The sequence below is a fragment of the Coloeus monedula genome (assembly GCF_965178545.1).
Source record: "Coloeus monedula genome assembly, chromosome: 16".
Classification (NCBI taxonomy): Eukaryota; Metazoa; Chordata; class Aves; order Passeriformes; family Corvidae; genus Coloeus; species Coloeus monedula.
This window is the reverse complement of record NC_138796.1, coordinates 8,250,635-8,269,095: the sequence shown is the minus strand read 5'-3', so window position 1 is coordinate 8,269,095 and position 18,461 is coordinate 8,250,635. Positions and strand designations below refer to the sequence as shown.

The 18,461-nt window shown below is 49.6% G+C and overlaps 1 protein-coding gene across 2 annotated transcripts; it reads left to right on the top strand.

The window, feature by feature from the left end:
* Positions 1 to 5,353: 5,353 nt before the first annotated feature.
* Positions 5,354 to 18,247, top strand: ZNF598 (zinc finger protein 598, E3 ubiquitin ligase; the record flags this gene model as incomplete). 2 transcript variants are annotated; one of them, XM_082292150.1, is made up of 12 exons in its annotated part: positions 5,354 to 5,593; positions 6,812 to 6,924; positions 8,133 to 8,262; positions 9,516 to 9,727; positions 10,442 to 10,659; positions 11,303 to 11,420; positions 12,432 to 12,616; positions 12,941 to 13,013; positions 13,342 to 14,102; positions 15,097 to 15,232; positions 15,984 to 16,128; positions 16,239 to 18,247. In XM_082292150.1, 12 exons carry the CDS (start codon positions 5,354 to 5,356, stop codon positions 16,584 to 16,586), a joined length of 2,679 nt encoding a protein of 892 aa, XP_082148276.1. In that variant the 3' UTR covers positions 16,587 to 18,247. The 2 variants fall into 2 exon arrangements, with proteins under 2 accessions (XP_082148276.1, XP_082148277.1); XM_082292151.1 differs by having other exon boundaries at positions 5,398 to 5,593; positions 12,944 to 13,013.
* Positions 18,248 to 18,461: the final 214 nt, after the last annotated feature.

The following is an 18,461-nucleotide window of genomic DNA, read 5'->3' as shown; positions in this document are numbered from 1 at the left end:
CCAAGGGAATTTGTTTCTTCACTTGGATTCTGGGCTGAGCTCACATCACAATCACCCACACTCCCAAGGCATCGATCCTTTAGGATTTCAAAGCCTTTTACAGAAAATAGTTAAGCCCCAGGTGAGTCAGTGGAATTATTTCTGCTTCAAAGCGAGATACGGAATGGGAATCACTGAATCACTGATGGGAGACCAAAACCAAACGGAGGTCCAGACCCACCAAACCCTCCGAGGGGTCCTCACCTCTCCAGCTTAATGAAGTTGTCCATCATCCTACAAGCTGCAGGAATGACCCTTCATTCCTGGTGTGACTCATCAGCTGGAGAACTCAACTCTGGTGGGGCCTCTTGGGTGAGAGGATGGACTATGAGACACCATCGTCCACCCCGCCCTGTATTTTGCCTCTCTTGTGGTCGGCAGAAGATTAAAAGTCTCTAAACACCTCAAGGGCTGCAGCAGCAGCATCACAGAGTGGTTTGTATGTGACATAACACCACCAAGGAACTATGAAGAAAAATCCCCCGTGATGTGGGATGACAGCGCTGCCTCAGGAAAGCAGCAAAGACAAAAACTCTGAAAAGCAGGGAAAAGAGCAGGGAGAAAAGATGCCATAGGCTGGTATCTGTAATGGGAGCAGATCCTCAGCCCCCTCCAGTCCATGAGTCAGTCTTTCTCCTGGAAGTAATACCCAACCCCACCAGTGAGTTAATACCCAGATGTGTGAAGTGCAGAGTAAATTTGGCTCTGCTCTGCAGCGTTTGCTGCAAGGAGAAAGAGCTGGGAGATGAATCCTTCGTTTGAAAGCCCTGAGATCTCTTAACCAAAGCCCACACAACTCCCAAGAGCTCTCCTGTTTTCCTGAAATCTAACTAGGTTAGGCTCTCCAGCACACACGTGTGGGATGGTTGGAGGGCTCGAAGGGGTGTAGATGAGAATAAAATCTGTCTCCAAGCAAATCTGCACAGGTTAAAGTTGGAAAAGTCCTCTAAGATCCCCATGTCCAACCATCAACCCACCCCACCACGTTCACCACTAACTCATGTCCCCAAGTACCACATCCACACATTTTCTGAACACTTCAGGGATGGTGACTGAACCCCTGCCCTGGACAGCCTGTGCCAGAGCTTGACAACCTTTTCCATTATAAAATTTTCCCTAATATCCAACTTGAACCTCCCCTGGTGCAACTTTGGACAAGGACCTGGAGAGCCAGGACAAGGGGAATGGCTTCCTACTGCCAGAGGGCAGGGTTAGATGGGATATAGGGAAGGAATTCCTGGCTGTGAGGGTGGGGAAGCCCTGGCACAGGTTGCCCAGAGAAGCTGTGGCTGCTCCTGGATCCCTGGAAGTGTTCAAGGCCAGGTTGGACAGGGCTTGGAGCAACCTGGGACGGTGGAAGGTGTTGGGGTTGGAACTGGATAGGTTTTCAGGTCCCTTCCACCCCAAACCATTCCAGAATTCCATGCAATGAGGTACCTGTGAGAAGCCACTGCTCAGGGGCTGTCCGAGACTTATTTTCCTTAAAACAAAACACTGAGAAAAACATCACTTTTAGCAGAAACTTTATCAAATGAAGACAAATTTCCCTGTTATGCACTGAGAGCCTTGGCTGCAAATGAGCCGCATCGGCACCAAGCTGGGAATGGGAAATTAATCCAAGGCATAACCTTTAGTTCTACACTTGGACAGGATCTCAGTGCTGAACTATAAATATCAGATCTGTGGCTCTCGCGAGTGGAATGGGTTTGTTGTGCTCATCTCCAGACTGATCAATTATTCCAAAGTGTATTTATTGCTGGTTAAATGGCTGGAGAAGGGCCTTTTTCTGCAGTTATTATGGGATATTTAGCAAGTAAACATGGAAATCAACTATTCCAAGTGTCAATATTAACCCTTTTTCCTGGGAATGAAACATTTCCTACCTGCCAACACATAGAACTAAGCAGCAACTAAGATATTTAGAACCCAGTAAATTCTATATAATTTTATTCCTTTACATTTTGGGGTCACACTCAGTGCTAAGATCTGGCTTTCATTTGCAATCACCAGAGAAATAAACCAGCATCTTTAAATCATCAGCAAAGAATGATTCAATCCCTTGAAACAGGGTTATAAAAACCTCTCTGCACCACAAAATAAATTAATCTCAACACATGACTCACAGGCACCAGCAGGATGGTTCTCCAGAAGGGTGAGGAGCTGGAAACAGCCTTTGGTGAAGTTTGAATGTTTCAGTGTTGGCTTTTTAGCAATTCTTTGTGCTGCTTGATGATGATGATGGGAATGCCAGGAGAGTGGGAATATCTTGTGTGATGATGTCAAAATGGAACAGATAGCAGGGGTTTTTTTTGGCATTTTACAGCTGTGGAAAGATGTGTCCCACTGCTGGAAAAGTCATGGTACCAGCAGAGCTGCATTAGCAGGATATAGAATCATGGAATCACAGAATCCTTGAGGTTGGAACAGAGCTCAAAGACCATTGAATCCAACCATTCCCCCAGCACTGCCAAGGCCACCACTGACTCATGTCCCCAGGTGCCACATCCAGGCATGGGGACTCCAATACTTCCCTGGGCTGGACAGCCCTTTCCATGAAGGAATTTTCCCAATATCCAACCTGAACCTTCCCTGGTGCAGCCTGAGGCCGTGCCATGGAAGGGCTGTTCCAATCCGCTCTCTGTGTGCTCTGGAGGAAGAACAAGAGGCAGCAGCTAAGGACACCCAATTTTGCCAATGGCAATCGGCCACAAGTTGGGATCTGGGCTGGGTTGGGTCATCCCGCGGTGGATGTAGAGGTCAGGGATGGATCTGGCCTCCAGCCTGTGCTGGAAGGAACACAGATGACCTTCCAGGTTCCTTCCAGCCCAGGCCATTCTGTGATATCCTTATGTGGGTTTTGTTCCAAATGAATTCCATGGATCTGAAAATCGAGGCTGGGATCTGACCTGGCACAAGCTGTCAGTGCTGGGGAAGTTCAGCTGCACCATGAAGGGACACAAAACCTTCAGAGGTTTCCCCCTCAGACACTGATTATAACAAATATCACCCCAAAAGCAGAAAATGCCCCAGCTGAGGAGCTGCCACTGCTGCTGCCTGCCTGGAAAACAGCAGGACCAGGAATATCACATGCTCCCAGGGGGAAAAACACACTGCTATGGACACACTTTGCAGGATCAGGGCTTTGGCTCAGGTCCTTGGTGCTCCTGGACTGGTGGGAAGTGATGTCACCAACCGGAGCTGAACTCTGAAAGGTCCCAACTCATGCTGAATGTCTGTGTCCCACTGTCCTGGCCGTGAGTAATGTCCCTTTCCATCCCAATTCCTCAGGTGTGTTTATGATCCTGAGCCATGGTGTCATTCCCCAGCCAAGTGTCACTCAGGGCAGCACATCACTGCCAGCAGCCTCCAGCTCATTTCACGCTAATTGCTCTCCAAAATTGGGTGATGCAGTTTGGGCACAAGAACATTTTCAACAGTGTCATTAATTCGGGGAACATTTCCTGGACTAATTACAGCCAGCACCCTCAGCCATTCCTAATTATTCCACGCAGCCCCACCCAAACACACTTCAGGGTTGATTAGCAAGACGTGTGTTATCCCACTCCATGCTCAAGAGGGATAAATGGGGCTCTTTAGGAGAAAGTAAATATTACCTGTTGCATCCAATGATCCAAATCGTTAAAATCCTTCATTATCTGCTCCCAAATACTTAACAAACCAATTACTTAATTTATTTGATGGCACAGATGTCATTAACTGAGGCTGGTGAACATCATGGGATGTTTTAATGATCTATTCGATGAGCTGCTTTGTCCTGAAATGATTGTTTATGGCTCAAAGAAAACGAAGAGCAACTTTTGACTCAAATCACAAGGAATTAGGGAAAAAGAAAGAAGATTGGAACCACAGAGATGCTAATCCAATCTTCCAGGAAGATCCTAGGAATTCACTAAGAATTTCATCAGGAACTAGAGTGACAGGACAAGGGAGAATGGCTTCCCACTGCCAGAGGGCAGGGTTGGATGGGATATGGGGAAGGAATTCCTAGCTGTGAGGGTGGTGAGGGGCTGAGATGGAATTCCCAGAGAAGCTGTGCCTGCCCCTGGATCCCTGGCAGTGTCCAAGGTCAGGTTGACGGGGCTTGGAGCACCCTGCGATAGTGGAAGGTGTCCCTGCCATGGCAGGGGGTGGCACTGGATGGGCTTTGAGGTCCCTCCCAACCCAAACCATTCCAAGATTTTATAATTCAGTGATCCCGCGCTGGTCACTTAGTGGGAAGCTGTGAGGAAAAAAAGGGTGGGAAGATCGCAAACTTTGAAAAACTTCCTGTGTATTCCTCCGTGCTGTCACCAAACAAGCTTTTTTTTATTTTTTTTTTTATTTTATTTTTTTTTTATTTTTTAATTATTTTTTTCCCACTCCCAGAGGAACATGGCTGCTGTCAAAGCGCTTTTCCATGCTCCTGGAGCACCCCCTCCTGTCCAAGGAGCCGCAATTCCCATCTCTGCGCCTCAGGAACAGAGAGAATCGAAGCGCGGGGATGAGCTGGGAGGGCAGGATCGGGACACCCCTTCCCGTGCCCTTTTCCACCCGGGACTGCCTCCAGCTCACCTGGGCTGGCTCCGGACAGCCGGGACGTGGATGCCCAGCGTGTGACTCACCGCCTGCAGCAAATAAAGATTTATTTATCTTAGACTGAGCTCCTAACGAGCTGCCAGAGCTCGTTCGTGTTCCTGCTCTGATGGATACAAAATCCCAGTGTCTGCAGCGTTTCACGGACGTTTTTAACACTTTTATTTCCCCGATTACACCCAGTTTACCTGGGAAAACACGTACCTGGGTTATAAAATTAAATCGAGAGGCAGAGCTGTCGATCTGATGAATCCGTGGAGGGTTGTTGGCATCCCAGGGTGGGTGTTTGTCCTGGGAAAATCCCACGGGGGGGGGGAATGGAATGGGCTGAGGTTCCCCCATGTCCCCACATCCAGGGGTAGCAGGAATGGCCCTAGGGTCCCTCATGTCCCCACAGAATGAGGTGCAGAGTCTGAGATCCCCACGTCCCCACAACCAGGGGTGTTGAGGAAGGACCTCGAGACCCCAAATGTGTCCGGGACGCCCGAATAGCCCCGGGGTCTTCCTCCTCCTCCTCCAAAACACCATCGAGAGCGAGCCAGAGCGGCCCAGCCAGAGACGCTCCGCCCAGCGCATCGCTTTCGATGGCCGGCCTCTGGAGGACCGCGCGGTGACGTCAGTGGGGTGGTGGTGTCGCCGTGAGGGGAATTAATTCCGGCAGCGCGGCGGCGCTCTGGGCCGAGCTCTATGGCCAATGAGCGCTATGTGAGCGCACGTCTCTATGGTGGGGCGGCGCTCTAGCCCGTGCTCAGTGGTGCGGGCGGGGCGGCGCGGGGCCGAGGCCGCCATGGCCGGCGCGGGGCCGGGCCCGGCGGAGGGGCCGTGCGTGCTGTGCTGCGGGGAGCTGGACGTGGTGGCCCTGGGCCGCTGCGAGCACCCGATCTGCTACCGCTGCTCCGTGCGGATGCGGGCGCTCTGCGGCGTCCGGTACTGCGCCGTGTGCCGGGAGGAGCTGCGGCAGGTGAGGCCGGGCCCGGGAGCTGGGGGGGCCTCGGGCCGGGCGGGGCAGCGCTCGGGCACGGGGTGGTGGGGGAATGTGCTGAGTGGAACCGGCGGGGGCGGACAGCTCGGGTTATCCGCCCTCTGCCCCGCTCCCGGGGTTGCCGCCGCCGCCGCCCGGGCGAGTAGGAAACAAAATGTGAAGAAAATGGAGTTTGGAGTGAATGTTTATGGTTTGAAGTCAGCAGGGCTCGCTCTGGCAGCACAGAATGGAGCCTTTGCTCCCTGCTTCGGGAGGCATCTGCTCTTAGGAGGGATCATGGACTCATAAAATCCTGGAATGGTTTGCAATGGAAGGACTTTAAAGCCCATCCGGTGCCACCCCCTGCCATGGGCAGGGACACCTTCCACTGTCTCAGGCTGCGCCAGGCCCCGTCCAGCCTGGCCTTGGACACTTCCAGGGATCCAGGGGCAGCCACAGCCTCTGTGAGAATCTATTTCTGGATTTACAATGTAGCTTTTGCTGTAAGAACTGAAATTCTTTACTGTATTTATGTCTCAGCCTTTCTGGGCTGGGGCTGGTAACTCCAGCTGTGCCCTAAATGTTGCTGCTACCCCAGTAATTCCCAGGCTGGGAATGTGCTGGAGCAGGCAGTGGTAGGTGGCTCCTGTAACACCTTAAACAGCTGCAGTGCTCAGAGCCAAGTGGGAGCAGCTGGGAACAAGGAAATTCCCTGAGAAGGATATGTGGCACAAGCAATTTAGGAAGTGTTGCGTGTTTTGCTCCTCGCTTTCCTGGGAGTTAAGGAAAGAAGAAACAGTGGTTTCCCTGCCAGACTCTTAGGTATTGAGTCACTTGTCACTTAGAGACTCCAGGTTGCCTTGTGATCCTCCAGGAGATGGGGAGGAGCCGAGGGCAGGGCTCCTGCCAGGCATTGGCTGTGGAAGGGGTTGTGTTCGTTGAGGATATTTACTCTGGGAACAGCTGTGGGAGCAAAACAGACCAGGAACGTTTCCTAATCTCGTCCAAACTCCAAAGGCCTGACTGGGCCAATCCACGTTTCTCTGGCAGGTTGATAAGATGTCCTGTGGCTTTGCTGACAGCAGGGGAGAGTGCCTGGGGGTGTGACAGCTGGGGCTGGCACAAAGCTCTGTGGGCGTGTGGAGCTCCCAGAGTTTGGGCCGGGGAACTTGCCTGGAATCCCACAGCTCCTGCTGATCCCGGTGCTGTGTCCCACAGGTGGTGTTCGGGCGGAAGCTCCCGTCCTTCTCCTCCATAGCCCTGCACCAGCTGCAGCATGAGAAGAAATATGACATTTATTTCATGGATGCAGAGGTTTATGCACTGTACAGGTGAGCGCTGGCTCCTTCCTGGAATGTCTCCCCGAGCACGTGGTGACGCACGGGACGTGGCAGGAAGTGCTGCTGTGGGAGGGCAGGGTGGTGTAGTTTCTTGGGATTTGAGGAGCTGGGGATGTGAGTCACCTGCCGTGCAGGTGTTTTTGGCAAGGTGACAGGCTGGAGCAGGGCAGTGGCATTGAACACTCAGCAGCTCCTCGAGGCTGCAGTGTTGGATTCACCAACACAACACACAAGCTTTGCTCTGTCAATAAAAGGCATTTTTGGCATCTTTAGCAGCAGCAAACCTGCTGAAAACCTCTCTATTCCTTGCATGGCTGCTGTGGCAAGTGATAAAGACTTAATTACTGTTACAATTGTAATTACTGCTGTGCTGAGTAAGGACTAACCAAACCCAGTTGTGCCAAGTATTACATGAAGAGTAGCATTGTCTTCACACAAAGATCTTAATTCTGAATGGGAGAGAAAAAAGGTGAAGTAAAAAAACCAGTGCAGAATAAAAACGTGGCATCAGCATCATGTTCTACAAATATTTTTCATAACAGTCTTAATTGGGAGGGTTTGAGATAATGGAAAGAGGAGTGGAAAAGATGAAGCCATGCAGGCAGTGGAACCTTTTCCTTGGAGAATTGGGCATTATATTCCCCCTCATTTGGGCTGAGTGTAACTTTGGTACATTTACAGTTTTGCATGGCTTGGTATTTATGGAAATGAGGGATTGGGAGTCTTACAGTGAGACCAGTGCTCAGCTCTTCTTGGGAACCATTGCGGGGTGGGATTTTGGGGTGGGTTTTTTCCCCTCCTTTCCTCATACAATTCTTTATCTCTCCCCACTGTATTCCTCAGTTTCTGACATTGGAAAGTGTAATGGAATTGGATGTGAATGTTGCAGGAATCAGCTGAATCTCCAGTAGTGGATGGGTTTGTTTCAGTTTACTCAGCTTTGTAGTGACAGTGTAGTTCCTACTCTGTGGCTGCTCAGCTCTTCCCCAGCAGTTGGGACCTTGGTGTAATTTGGTTCCATCCCATTCCTGCCATACAGCAGAATTCTTGGAATAAGCAGGTCACAACCCACACTACAGATTGCAGGGGAGCCATAAAGCTGGAGCCTTTTCCTAGGGATGGAACATTTGTGTCTTGCTCAAGGTATCGGGGTGCTGAGAGGGAATTGGATCATTTTTGGGACTCTTCTCATCCCTTAGGAAGCTGCTGCAGCATGAATGCTCCTTGTGCCCGGAGGCAAAGCCCTTCAACACCTTTGCAGATCTGGAACAGCACATGAGGAAGCAGCATGAGCTCTTCTGCTGCAAACTCTGTGTTAAACACTTAAAGGTGAGCTGGGCCTCTGCTTGGATGTGTGGGAAGGAGGGGGGTTTTCCTTCATGACTTCCAGGAGTTCCTGGGAAAGATGGGATGGCAGAACAGCAAGGATTTATTTAGGTTTCCTCTTCCTGCAGTGAGGCCAATTGCTTTATTTTAAGCCTTTCTCCTTCCATAAACTGATTAATGAAGAGGGCCTGGAGGTTCTCCAGATTTTAAATTAAACCCCACGGTGGTGGTGCCACAGTTGGTTCGTGCCAGGTGAAGTGGAGTTCTCTGCCAAAAGGGATGGGATCCAGGAGTGAGCAGGTTGACCTGAATGAACCCTAATAAGTCTGGGAACTGAGTTGAGTCTTTCCTGTGGTCTTGGAATCTCTGGAGCTGATTGAAGGGAAGTGGGGAGGGAGGGCAGGACCTTCTTTGGTTTGTGGTGTCCTTTGAGCTCTGGTGAGGTGCTTCATGCTCAGTGTACGAACCTAGCACCAAGGGAACTTGTTTGTCATTGTCTCTCACAAACAATATTAAAACTTGCTTTTTAATTTCAGAATATTGTAGAGATTTTTATTTCAAAGAAAGAAGTTCCATGTTACTTGTAGCCACTGAGAAGAAGCTCTTAAACTTGTGGAAGTTTCAGTCCATGGCAGAGCCAAACAAACCTTTTCCCAGAGCAATTTCCCAGTCTTTGTCTAGGCCAGAAATAAAGGATATTCTGTTCTTGAGGCTGGGTCAATCCTTTAGGCATCTCCAGAACCCTTGCTACCAAAATAGCTCAAGTGGTAGTGGGGACAGAGAGTTGGCTTATGATACACAATTTGTTCACTGAAGTGGATCCTCTGTGTGCAGCTGTTTGGGGTGGTTCCTGTGTGAGGAAAGTAAAACAGCTCACTTGGGGTTTTTAAATTCGAGAATTCAAAATACCGTTTGTTGATAAATACATAGTTAGGGTTTTTCTACCCCAGAGATTATAGTTTAAACTTGTTACAGTATAAAAAGATTCCAAAGGGAAAAAAGTGAATTAAATCCATTTCCAGTGTTCAGAGAAATGCAAGTTAGATTGAATTTGAATCCATCACTTGAATTTTATTTCCTGTCCACCAAAAATTCTAGGTGTTGGTGGTCAAAGTGCATCTTTTTGAAGCAAGTCTTCCACCCTTACAAATGGAGAAGCTGGACACAAGGTGGCTTGTTCCGTTTAGTTCAGTGTCCATAAGAAACAATACAAATCTAGAAATACAAATCTATGAATACAATATCTGTATTTCCAGATCTTCACCTACGAAAGGAAATGGTATTCCCGGAAGGACCTGGCCCGGCACCGGATCCACGGGGATCCCGATGACACCTCCCACCGGGGCCACCCCCTCTGCAAGTTCTGCGACGAGCGGTACCTGGACAACGACGAGTTACTGAAACACCTGCGGAGGGATCACTACTTCTGTCACTTCTGTGACTCTGAGGGGGCTCAGGAGTACTACAGGCAAGGAGATTATTGATATGAGTCCTTTCTCTAGCTTAAATTTTGAAGGAAAATTGCTTGGGTCTGCTTTGAATGTAGGGGATAGTAGTGTTTGAAGGCAGAGTGGAGGAATGGCAGCAGATAGCTAAAATAGTCTAGTTCATGCTTTAAAATTTTCTTTATTAAAAGTTACATTTTGCAGCCTGACAGCAGCTGTCTAGTGTGTTACTTTTAATGGTGGACAGGATGAGAGGAAATGTTCTTAAATTGCACCAGGGGAGTTTTAGACTGGGTATTGGGAAAAATTCCTTCATGGAAAGGGCTGTCAGGCATTAGAAGAGGTTACTCGGGGAACTGGTGGAGTCACCATCCCTGAAAGTGTTTAAAACCATGTGGATGTGGTACTTAGTGGTGAACATGGTGGTGGTGCTGGTTGATGGTCTTAAAGGTCTTTTCCAACCTTAATCCTGTGATTCCTTGATTCTAACGCTCCAAAGTTCGTGTGCAAAGGGAATAGGAGTAACTTTCTTGTTGTGTGCACAGCTGGATGAGCTGAGCATCTGTGGGTTTAGTGTAACACCTGGATCATGCATTGGCCGTACAGAAACTGTGTCAGCTGGAAAACATCCCTGGGGATAAGGACCAACCAACCACCAGGGCTTGTCCTCACTTGCCCTTGTACGAGTGGCTGTGTCGTACCGTGGGAAGGGTCAGCTCTGTGTTTTCTGCTCGCAGTGATTACGAATACCTGCGGGAGCACTTCCGCGAGAAGCACTTCCTGTGCGAGGAGGGCCGCTGCAGCTCGGAGCAGTTCACGCACGCCTTCCGCACCGAGATCGACTACAAGGCCCACAAGAGCGCCTGCCACAGCAAGAGCCGGGCCGAGGCGCGCCAGAACCGCCACATCGACCTGCAGTTCACCTACACCCCCCGGCACCCGCGCAGGACCGAAGGTGGGCTGGGCTGGGGGCACCGACGGGCACCCCAGGGTTAGGGAGGGACTCCCTGGGGGGTGGGGAGGCTGCTCCATCCCTGGAAGTGCCCAAAGTTGAACAGGGCTTGGAGCAGCCTGGTCTAGTGGAAGGTATCCCTGCTCAGGAACAAGATGTCCTTTAAGATCCCTCCCACCCAAACCATTCTATGGCTCTTATTCTCAAAGACTTTTCAAGAACATCTGGTGAATATTTCATAGCCATGAAAAAATTCTTCCCAAAGAAGGTAGACAAGCCCTGGAACAGCACCAAGAGCTTGTAGAGGTTGAGAAGGCGTCTTCAACCTGAGAGGTTGTAGAGGTTGAAGATAACCAGAACTTGCCCAGACAAAGCCCTCTGATATAGTTTCAGAGCTGGCCTTGCTTTGAGTAAAGGGCTGGAGCAGGTGATATCCAGACATCCCTTCCTACCAGAATTGTTGTAGGATTTTTGTGTAGGATTGAGTTTAATGAGGACATGTAATTTTACGAGAACTGCTGACTTGGTCATCAGAAAGAAATGAAGATAGTTTATTTGTACCAGTATATTTTTGCATTTTTCAGGCACAATGTGATGCCCACAGTAGAGAAATAACTGAGAGTCATCATTCCTCCCTCCTGTTTAGGTGTTGTAGGTGCAGAGGACTATGAAGAGGTTGACAGGTTCAACAGGCAAGGGAGGGCAAGCAGGTTGAGCAGCCGAGGAAACCAGCAGAACAGGAGAGGCAGCTGGAGGTACAAGAGGTGAGTGGCACAACGTTGTGAGTTTTATTCCCATTTAGTGTTGGCTTTTCCTTGCCAATTCACAGTATTTTGGTGGATTAGGAGGAAGGAAGTGGTACAAAATTTGGAGACCTCCATGGTGAATCCTTATCTGAGAGCTTCCAGTCCGAGCCCATGTCCGGGCTATGTGCTTGGTCATTGTGGAATTATTTTGTGTGAGGTTTCAGCTCAGGAAGCAAACAGTGTAGCCCTCAACTTGTGGGTTAAATAAACTCAGAACCCTAAATGAATTCCAGCAGCTGTTTTTATGCAAACTTCTCTAAACAGGATTTTCTGAAGTAGGTGACAAGTCTGTGCAGGTTTAATGGAGTTTTTGGTCTGGGTAATCATGAAATTCCTGTTCTAAGGACCTGTTTCATTGAACTAACAGATCTCTGTGTGGCCAGACTGAGTGCTTTGGAAAAGGAAGAGGGTTAAGTATTGAAATGAAACTTTACATTTCTATGTCTCTTCATCCACACCAGACCTGAGTGCTTTTTATATCCTGCACATCTTATTTTCTTCTTTTTCTTGCTGGACGGGCAGCTGGTTCATTACTGGTGATTCCACTGGGGAAAAAAGTCCATCCCAAAACACTCCTCTGTTGGTGTCGCATGTGGATCATGCATGTGTTGAGAGTTCATGCCCAGCTATGTCTCAAAGAGTTCCTGTGGCCTCCAAGAATGATTCCATGTCTTTGGAAATGAATGGGAGAGACAGGTGCCCCCTGCATCCGTGGTGCTGTCTCTCCCAGTTCACCCCCATTTCTTCTGGCCTGGATTGTTATTCCCACACATGGAACTTGGGAATCCAAGGGGGAATGTTGCCTGGCTGGGGTGGATTGGAGTGGTGGGGCTGGTTTAGGCTTCTCAGCAGGTGGCAGCACGAGATCAGGGATGTTACCGGAGCTGGCACCACAGAGGTGAGACTGGAGCGAGGCAGCTGCTCCGTGATCCTTGCTGTTTGACCAAGGGAGCCTTCCCTGTCCTGCAGGGAAGAAGAAGACAGGGATGTTGCAGCAGCAGTCAGGGCATCTGTGGCAGCCAAACGGCAGGAAGAGAAGAAGAGGGTGGAGGACAAAGAGGAAGGCAACAGCAGCAGGGGGAGAAAGGAGGATTTGAGGGATCCCGATGTGCTTGGCTCCAAACGTGTGCCAAAGTCTTCAAACGATGTCACAGGTGAGTGTTGGACAGGTCCTGCACTGCAGGGCATCTCACTGTCTGGAAGGTTCCCTCAGATAGTTCTGCCTTACCCATGTTTTACTCATTTAAAGTATCATGAGTTTCCTGTATACCATGACATAATGGGGAGCACAGTTAATTGAAGGAAATAGTGATGCATGGATTGAAATTGTTCCTCTGGAATGTTGGTTAATGACATCATCAGCTGCTGAAAATAGGCCTTGGTAGTGCTGCTGTCATGGTCATTGATAGCCCCTGCTCTGGAATGAATGTATTTGGGTTGAAAACATGTCTTTGCTTTTTCTGTCCCTGTTCCAAAAGAAGCAGCTGCTAACGGAGTGCTCAGCCAGGGCGACTTTCCAGCAATCGGCTCTGCAGCAGGACCTCTCCAAGGGTGAGTCTGCACAGGGCTGCAGCAGGGACAAAGTACATTTAGAAGCTGATTGATGTGTTCTGCATTTCTGGGGGAAAATAATTTTCCAGATCATTTGATCACTCCAAGGCTTCCCCTGCCCTATCCCCTCCTGCCTCAAGCCAGCTCCTGGCTGGTCTTTAGAATCATGGAATATCCTCAGCTGGAAGAGACCCTAGAGGATCATCAAGTAAAACTCCTGTTGTGCCACCCGAAGTGACAGTTTGAGGAAGAGTGGAGAGTTGTGGGTTTGTGCTGTCCCTTGGGGTTGTGCTGCCTCATTAACTCAAACCCTCTCCCTTCCCCACAGCTCTGCCCAGCCAGCACTGGTTAAGCTTAAAGAAGAAGATTTCCCAAGCTTGTCCTCCTCTGCAGCTCCCAGCATCTCATCAGGGATGTCTCTGATGTACACGGCGACAGCCAGGAAAGCAGCCTTCCAGGAGGAGGATTTCCCAGCTCTGGTGTCCAAAGTGAAGCCCACCAATAAGACAGTAACTCACATCACATCTGCATGGAACAATGGTTCCAGTAAAAACGTGGTCAAAGCCATGAGCAGCCCCTGTGTCAACCAGCCAGCCAAAAAACCATCCTTGAACACCTCCAAAGGAAGTAAGAAGAGCAATAAACTCTGTGAGTCGGATGACGAGGATGGCGGTGGTGGCCTGACCACCCAAGAGATCCGGAACGCCCCAACCATGTTTGACGTCTCGTCCTTGCTGGCAGCTTCTACCTCACAAACTTTTACGAAAGTGGGCAAGAAGAAGAAGACAGGGGTTGAGAAGCAGAGCTCATCATCCCCACGCCCGTCCCAGGAGACATCATTCCCCAGGCCAGCAGCAGAAAAGCCCTCGGAAGCAGAGCAGCCATCCAAGGTGTTCCCTGCTGCTCACGGCCCTGACAGAGCCACAGCTGTCGTCAACGGGCACTCGGATAAACCATCAGCTGGCTGTGGTACACCCAAAGAGCCCCCCGGCCTTAAAAAGCCCCCAGTGACTAACAAATGCCCTTTACCTCAGGAAGACTTCCCAGCTCTTGGGAGCTCAGGATCAGCCAGGATGCCCCCGCCACCAGGTAAACATGGAATGAATCACAGAGTCATGGAATGGTTTAGGTGGCAGGGATCTTAAAGATCATCTCATTCCCCTGCCGTGGGCAGGGGCACCTTGCACTAGCCTAGGTTGCTCCAAGGCCTGTCCCACCTGGCATTGGACACCTCAGGGATGAGGAAGCACTGCTGGGCACGGCCAGCTTGGCTTGTAGAGAGCCCAGAGAACACATGGATGTGTTGCATAAACTCATTCTGGCTCTTGTGCGAGGTTCTGCCACCAGGTGCCACTTGGGCTCTGGAGGCAAAGGCAGCCTGGGTGTCACAGGAGGCCTGGAATGTCCGCTGGGAACCACCTCTGCCCCACAGCTGGAGGTATTTGCTCATGGATGAAGAGCTGGTTTTTCCCTGTCCCCAGGGCTGACACATCCATGTGTTGTGCTCCAAGATCTGCCTTGGAAGCTGCTGCAGGCTAGGGAATCTGGCTGTGTCCTGTCCCTGCTGGCACTTGTCACTTCACTTCCTTGGCCGCTTCCTCCTGTGCTGGGAGAGGTTTCCTGCTGTTCTTTTAGCCATGACCTTGTGAAAGCAGAGAGACAGCAACAAACGTGACTTGGAGTGGTTTTCATGGAAGTGGGATCGCATCAGGAGATGCCAGCACCGCTGTTTGTGCAGCTCCTGCTGGGAGAGGCCAGGCCAGGCCTGCTGCCTCCTCCAGTGATTTGTGTTCCCTTTAATAATGCAGAAGTGTTTTTCATTGTGTCTTGGAGTGGGCTTTCAAAATTATTTTCCATTGAAAAAGAAAATGAATAATTAAAGCACTTTCTCTGTAGAGGAACATCAGCCACTCTCAAGTGCTTCTTGAAGATTTTTTTTTTTTTTTTTTTAGGTTTTCTCCAATATAGTGATGTCTGCACTGCAAATTCTTCTTGGTGCTTCTGCAGTGTGTCAGGCATTGGTGTGGGTTTTAGCCAGGGGTCTGTGGGTCTCTAATTCTTGCCCCTTCTGTGCTTCCCTCAGGCTTTAACTCCGTGGTGCTGTTGAAGAACCCTCCTCCGCCTCCGGGCCTGTCGGTGCCTGTCAGCAAACCCCCCCCGGGCTTCGCTGTCATCCCATCCTCCACCATCTCTGAACCCGTCACTACAGCTCTGAAAGAGTGAGTCAAGGGCCTGCCAGGGGGCACGGGGCACCTCACACCTCACTCGTGTCACAGGGGCTTCAAACAGCGCACAGGGGGTTACTCCAAGCGGGGCCAGCCCAGTGAAGAGTCCCACTGGCAAGTCCCAGGGTGCTGTGGGTTGGATCCCGGAGAATTGCATAGAACAACCCTGTGTAGTTATGAGTCTGAGGAACTGTGCAACGTTTTGGCTGCTCAGACCTTGGTCTGTTCTAGATTTATTTGGAAATCTGCAGTTCCAACCTATTCCTGTACTTCCCATCGATTCTGTGGGAGTCCCAAGAGCAAGGTGCTGAGCTGTGTTCTCCTTGGTGACCTTCACTGCTCTTGATCTTTCCTGTAGCTGCTCTCTTGTCCCTTCTGGGATAGAAAGAGGAGTTTGTAGGAAAAGGGGAGGGAAAACTTTGTGTCAGTTTAATACAGAACCTGCATTATCTGTTGTTTTATTCATGGTGAGGTCTTTGCTCAGGACTTTTGAGTGCATCCAGCTCACAGAGCAGCTCATCAGGACCATGTTAAACTTGGATTTTAAACATTCTGTTTGTGTAAAGCTGGAATCTGATACAGAAATCCCATATTTTATTATCCTGACAAGACAGCTGTGTGCTGCTTATGTGTAGCTGGGTGAAGGAAGGACGTGCAGCTGTAAACCAGAACAGCCTTGTGATTTATGTCATATTTGTGTGACACAAACCAATGTCAGGGTCACTTCTGGTCTTTTCCAACACAGGCCAAAATCCTGTCATGGATCATACTTGATACCTGAGAACTTCCAGCAGAGGAACATCCAGCTCATACAATCCATTAAAGAATTTCTTCAGAGCGATGAGTCCAAGTTCAATAAATTTAAAACTCATTCTGGGCAGTTCAGACAGGTGAGTGGGTTCCCAAAGCCTCCCTTTCTAGGAGGCCTGAATCCCAGTGGGATTTTTAATAGATAAATATTTTTTTCCTCTTAATTATTGCCCTTCCCTGTCCCCTGCAGGGGCTGATCTCTGCAGCTCAGTATTACAAAAGCTGCCGGGAACTGCTGGGGGAAAACTTCAAGAAGATTTTCAAGGAGTTGTTGGTGTTGCTGCCAGACACGGCCAAGCAGCAGGAACTGCTCTCTGCTCACAACGACTTCCGGATCAAGGAGAAACAAAGCTCCAACAAACCCAAAAAGAACAAAAAGAATGTTTGGCAGACAGACTCCCCCGCCGACCTCGACTGCTACATCTGCCCCACGTGCAGGCAGGTGCTGACCCAGCAGGACGTGGTCACCCACAAAGCTTTGCATATCGAGGATGAGGAGTTCCCCTCGCTCCAAGCAATCAGCAGGATCATCAGTTAGCTCTCCCCAGGGCCACGACCCAGGCTCTGGCTGTGGATGTGCACTTTGGAATGAGGTTTGGCAGTAGCGTGGCTGGGGGCCGGTGCCGGCTGAGGCAGTGAGGAGCAGGTGACTTGGGAAGCCCTCCTGGGCAAAGGGATCATGGGAATGTGCCAGAGCTCGTCCCCACCCACTGTCTGAGCTCCCAAATCCAGGGTAGGGTTAGGCTGAGCTGCAGTGGGGGCAGGCAGGGCTCCTTCCTCCTGAACATGCAATAGCTGGGAATCCTTTCTGATCTGCAGAATGACAGGGGACACAATAGGGGAATATGCTTCTGGTTTGGGGGTTTCTTTCTGGTTTTGGGGTGGAGGAAGTTTATGGATCACTGAAATGAATGGAAGTGGCTTCCCTTATAACATTCTGATTTTTTTTGTGCTGTTTCAGTGAAGATCACACTAGTCAGGGGTAAAAGGTGCAGGAAAGCGCTGCTTACGGGGGTGTGTGACCAGGAGAGCTGCAAACACTGGGCTGCAGAGTTTTCTTTCTGCAGAGTCAATTCTGCTGCTTGAAGAATTGGGCTGATCTGTGCAAGATTTGAAGTTGCCTCTGACCTTTTCTGTAAAGTTCTTTCAAGAAACTGATTTTGTAGCCCTGCATGTACAGTAACAGCATTAAGGCTTTACTCTCTGTAAAGCACATGGGAATTTTATTTAATGACTGCCATGTTTCTAATTACTTGGATGTATTACTGGTGGGAGCTCCCAACAGCATCCTGGGACATTAAATGCTGCTGATCACTGACCATGTTTTCTGCAGTGCCTTTAAGTGCATTTATCTGTTTACAGTGGTCTGACACCTGCACCTCCCTCGGTGACACCAGGCTGATGTAGCTTTGCTCGTGTTCCTTGGCCTCCCCAAATTCCACCTTAGAGGAAGAGGGAGATCTCTTCTTCCTTTGAAGTGACTCCTCCAGCAGCAGTGCCAGGAGTCCCCCATGGCTGTAGTTCAGTGTCTGAATCTCTCCCATCTCCAGGTTTAGTTATTTCTAATGTGTAGGGATAAAGCTGAAATTAATTTATGTAATTTTTAGTGATGAAACACAGCTTTTCTAGCAGCGTCATTTCTATGAAATCGAGCTCAGAGTATTACACAAGAGCTACTCCTGCCTACAGCCACTCTTCCTTGCCTTACACGTTATTTTTGCTTGCTCTCAGGCTGCAAAGTGCTTTGGGTTTCTTTTCTTGAATATTTGAGACTGTTCTGACCACCTGTCCATGTTGGATTTGGCCCAGAAGGGGCTGGGGAGGGTTATTTGGCTGTATGGTGGTTCACACACTGCATGAGTCCCTGGCAGTCCCTGCCTTGCTGGGGATCCTGGAGCTGATCCTGGCCCCAGGCAGGGACACCTGAGGGGGCTGGGTGCTGCCAGCTGCCCCCACCACTTCCAGTCAGCAACTCTCCCCATCCCTTTGGTTTGTAAAGTTCAGGGAGTGAAATGTGTCTTCCCTGCAGGAGCATCTTCTGTCTTCCCTTGGGTTTCAGTTATTTCTCCATCAGCAGCTCTGTGTTCCCCAGGAGGCGCTGCTGGGAGTTCCCTCGAGGTGCTGCATCTCTGGGGCCTGGTGTTGCAGTCTCCTTGTTCCTTGTGCTCACCTGATTAAATAAAGTTATTACCAAATTTTTTTTTTCTGTTCAGTTTTAGCTCTTTATTGAAAATAAGTTGCAGTTGGTTACACAGACACTGAAAATACAGAATCACAGATTGTTCTCTCAAAAGATATTTTTATATATATAATATATACAAAATTGTAAACATTTTAAACTTATTTCCATACACAGTCCACTTTATACTACACTGCACAGAGGTTAGTGACAACTGCAACTCCTGGAAGCGTC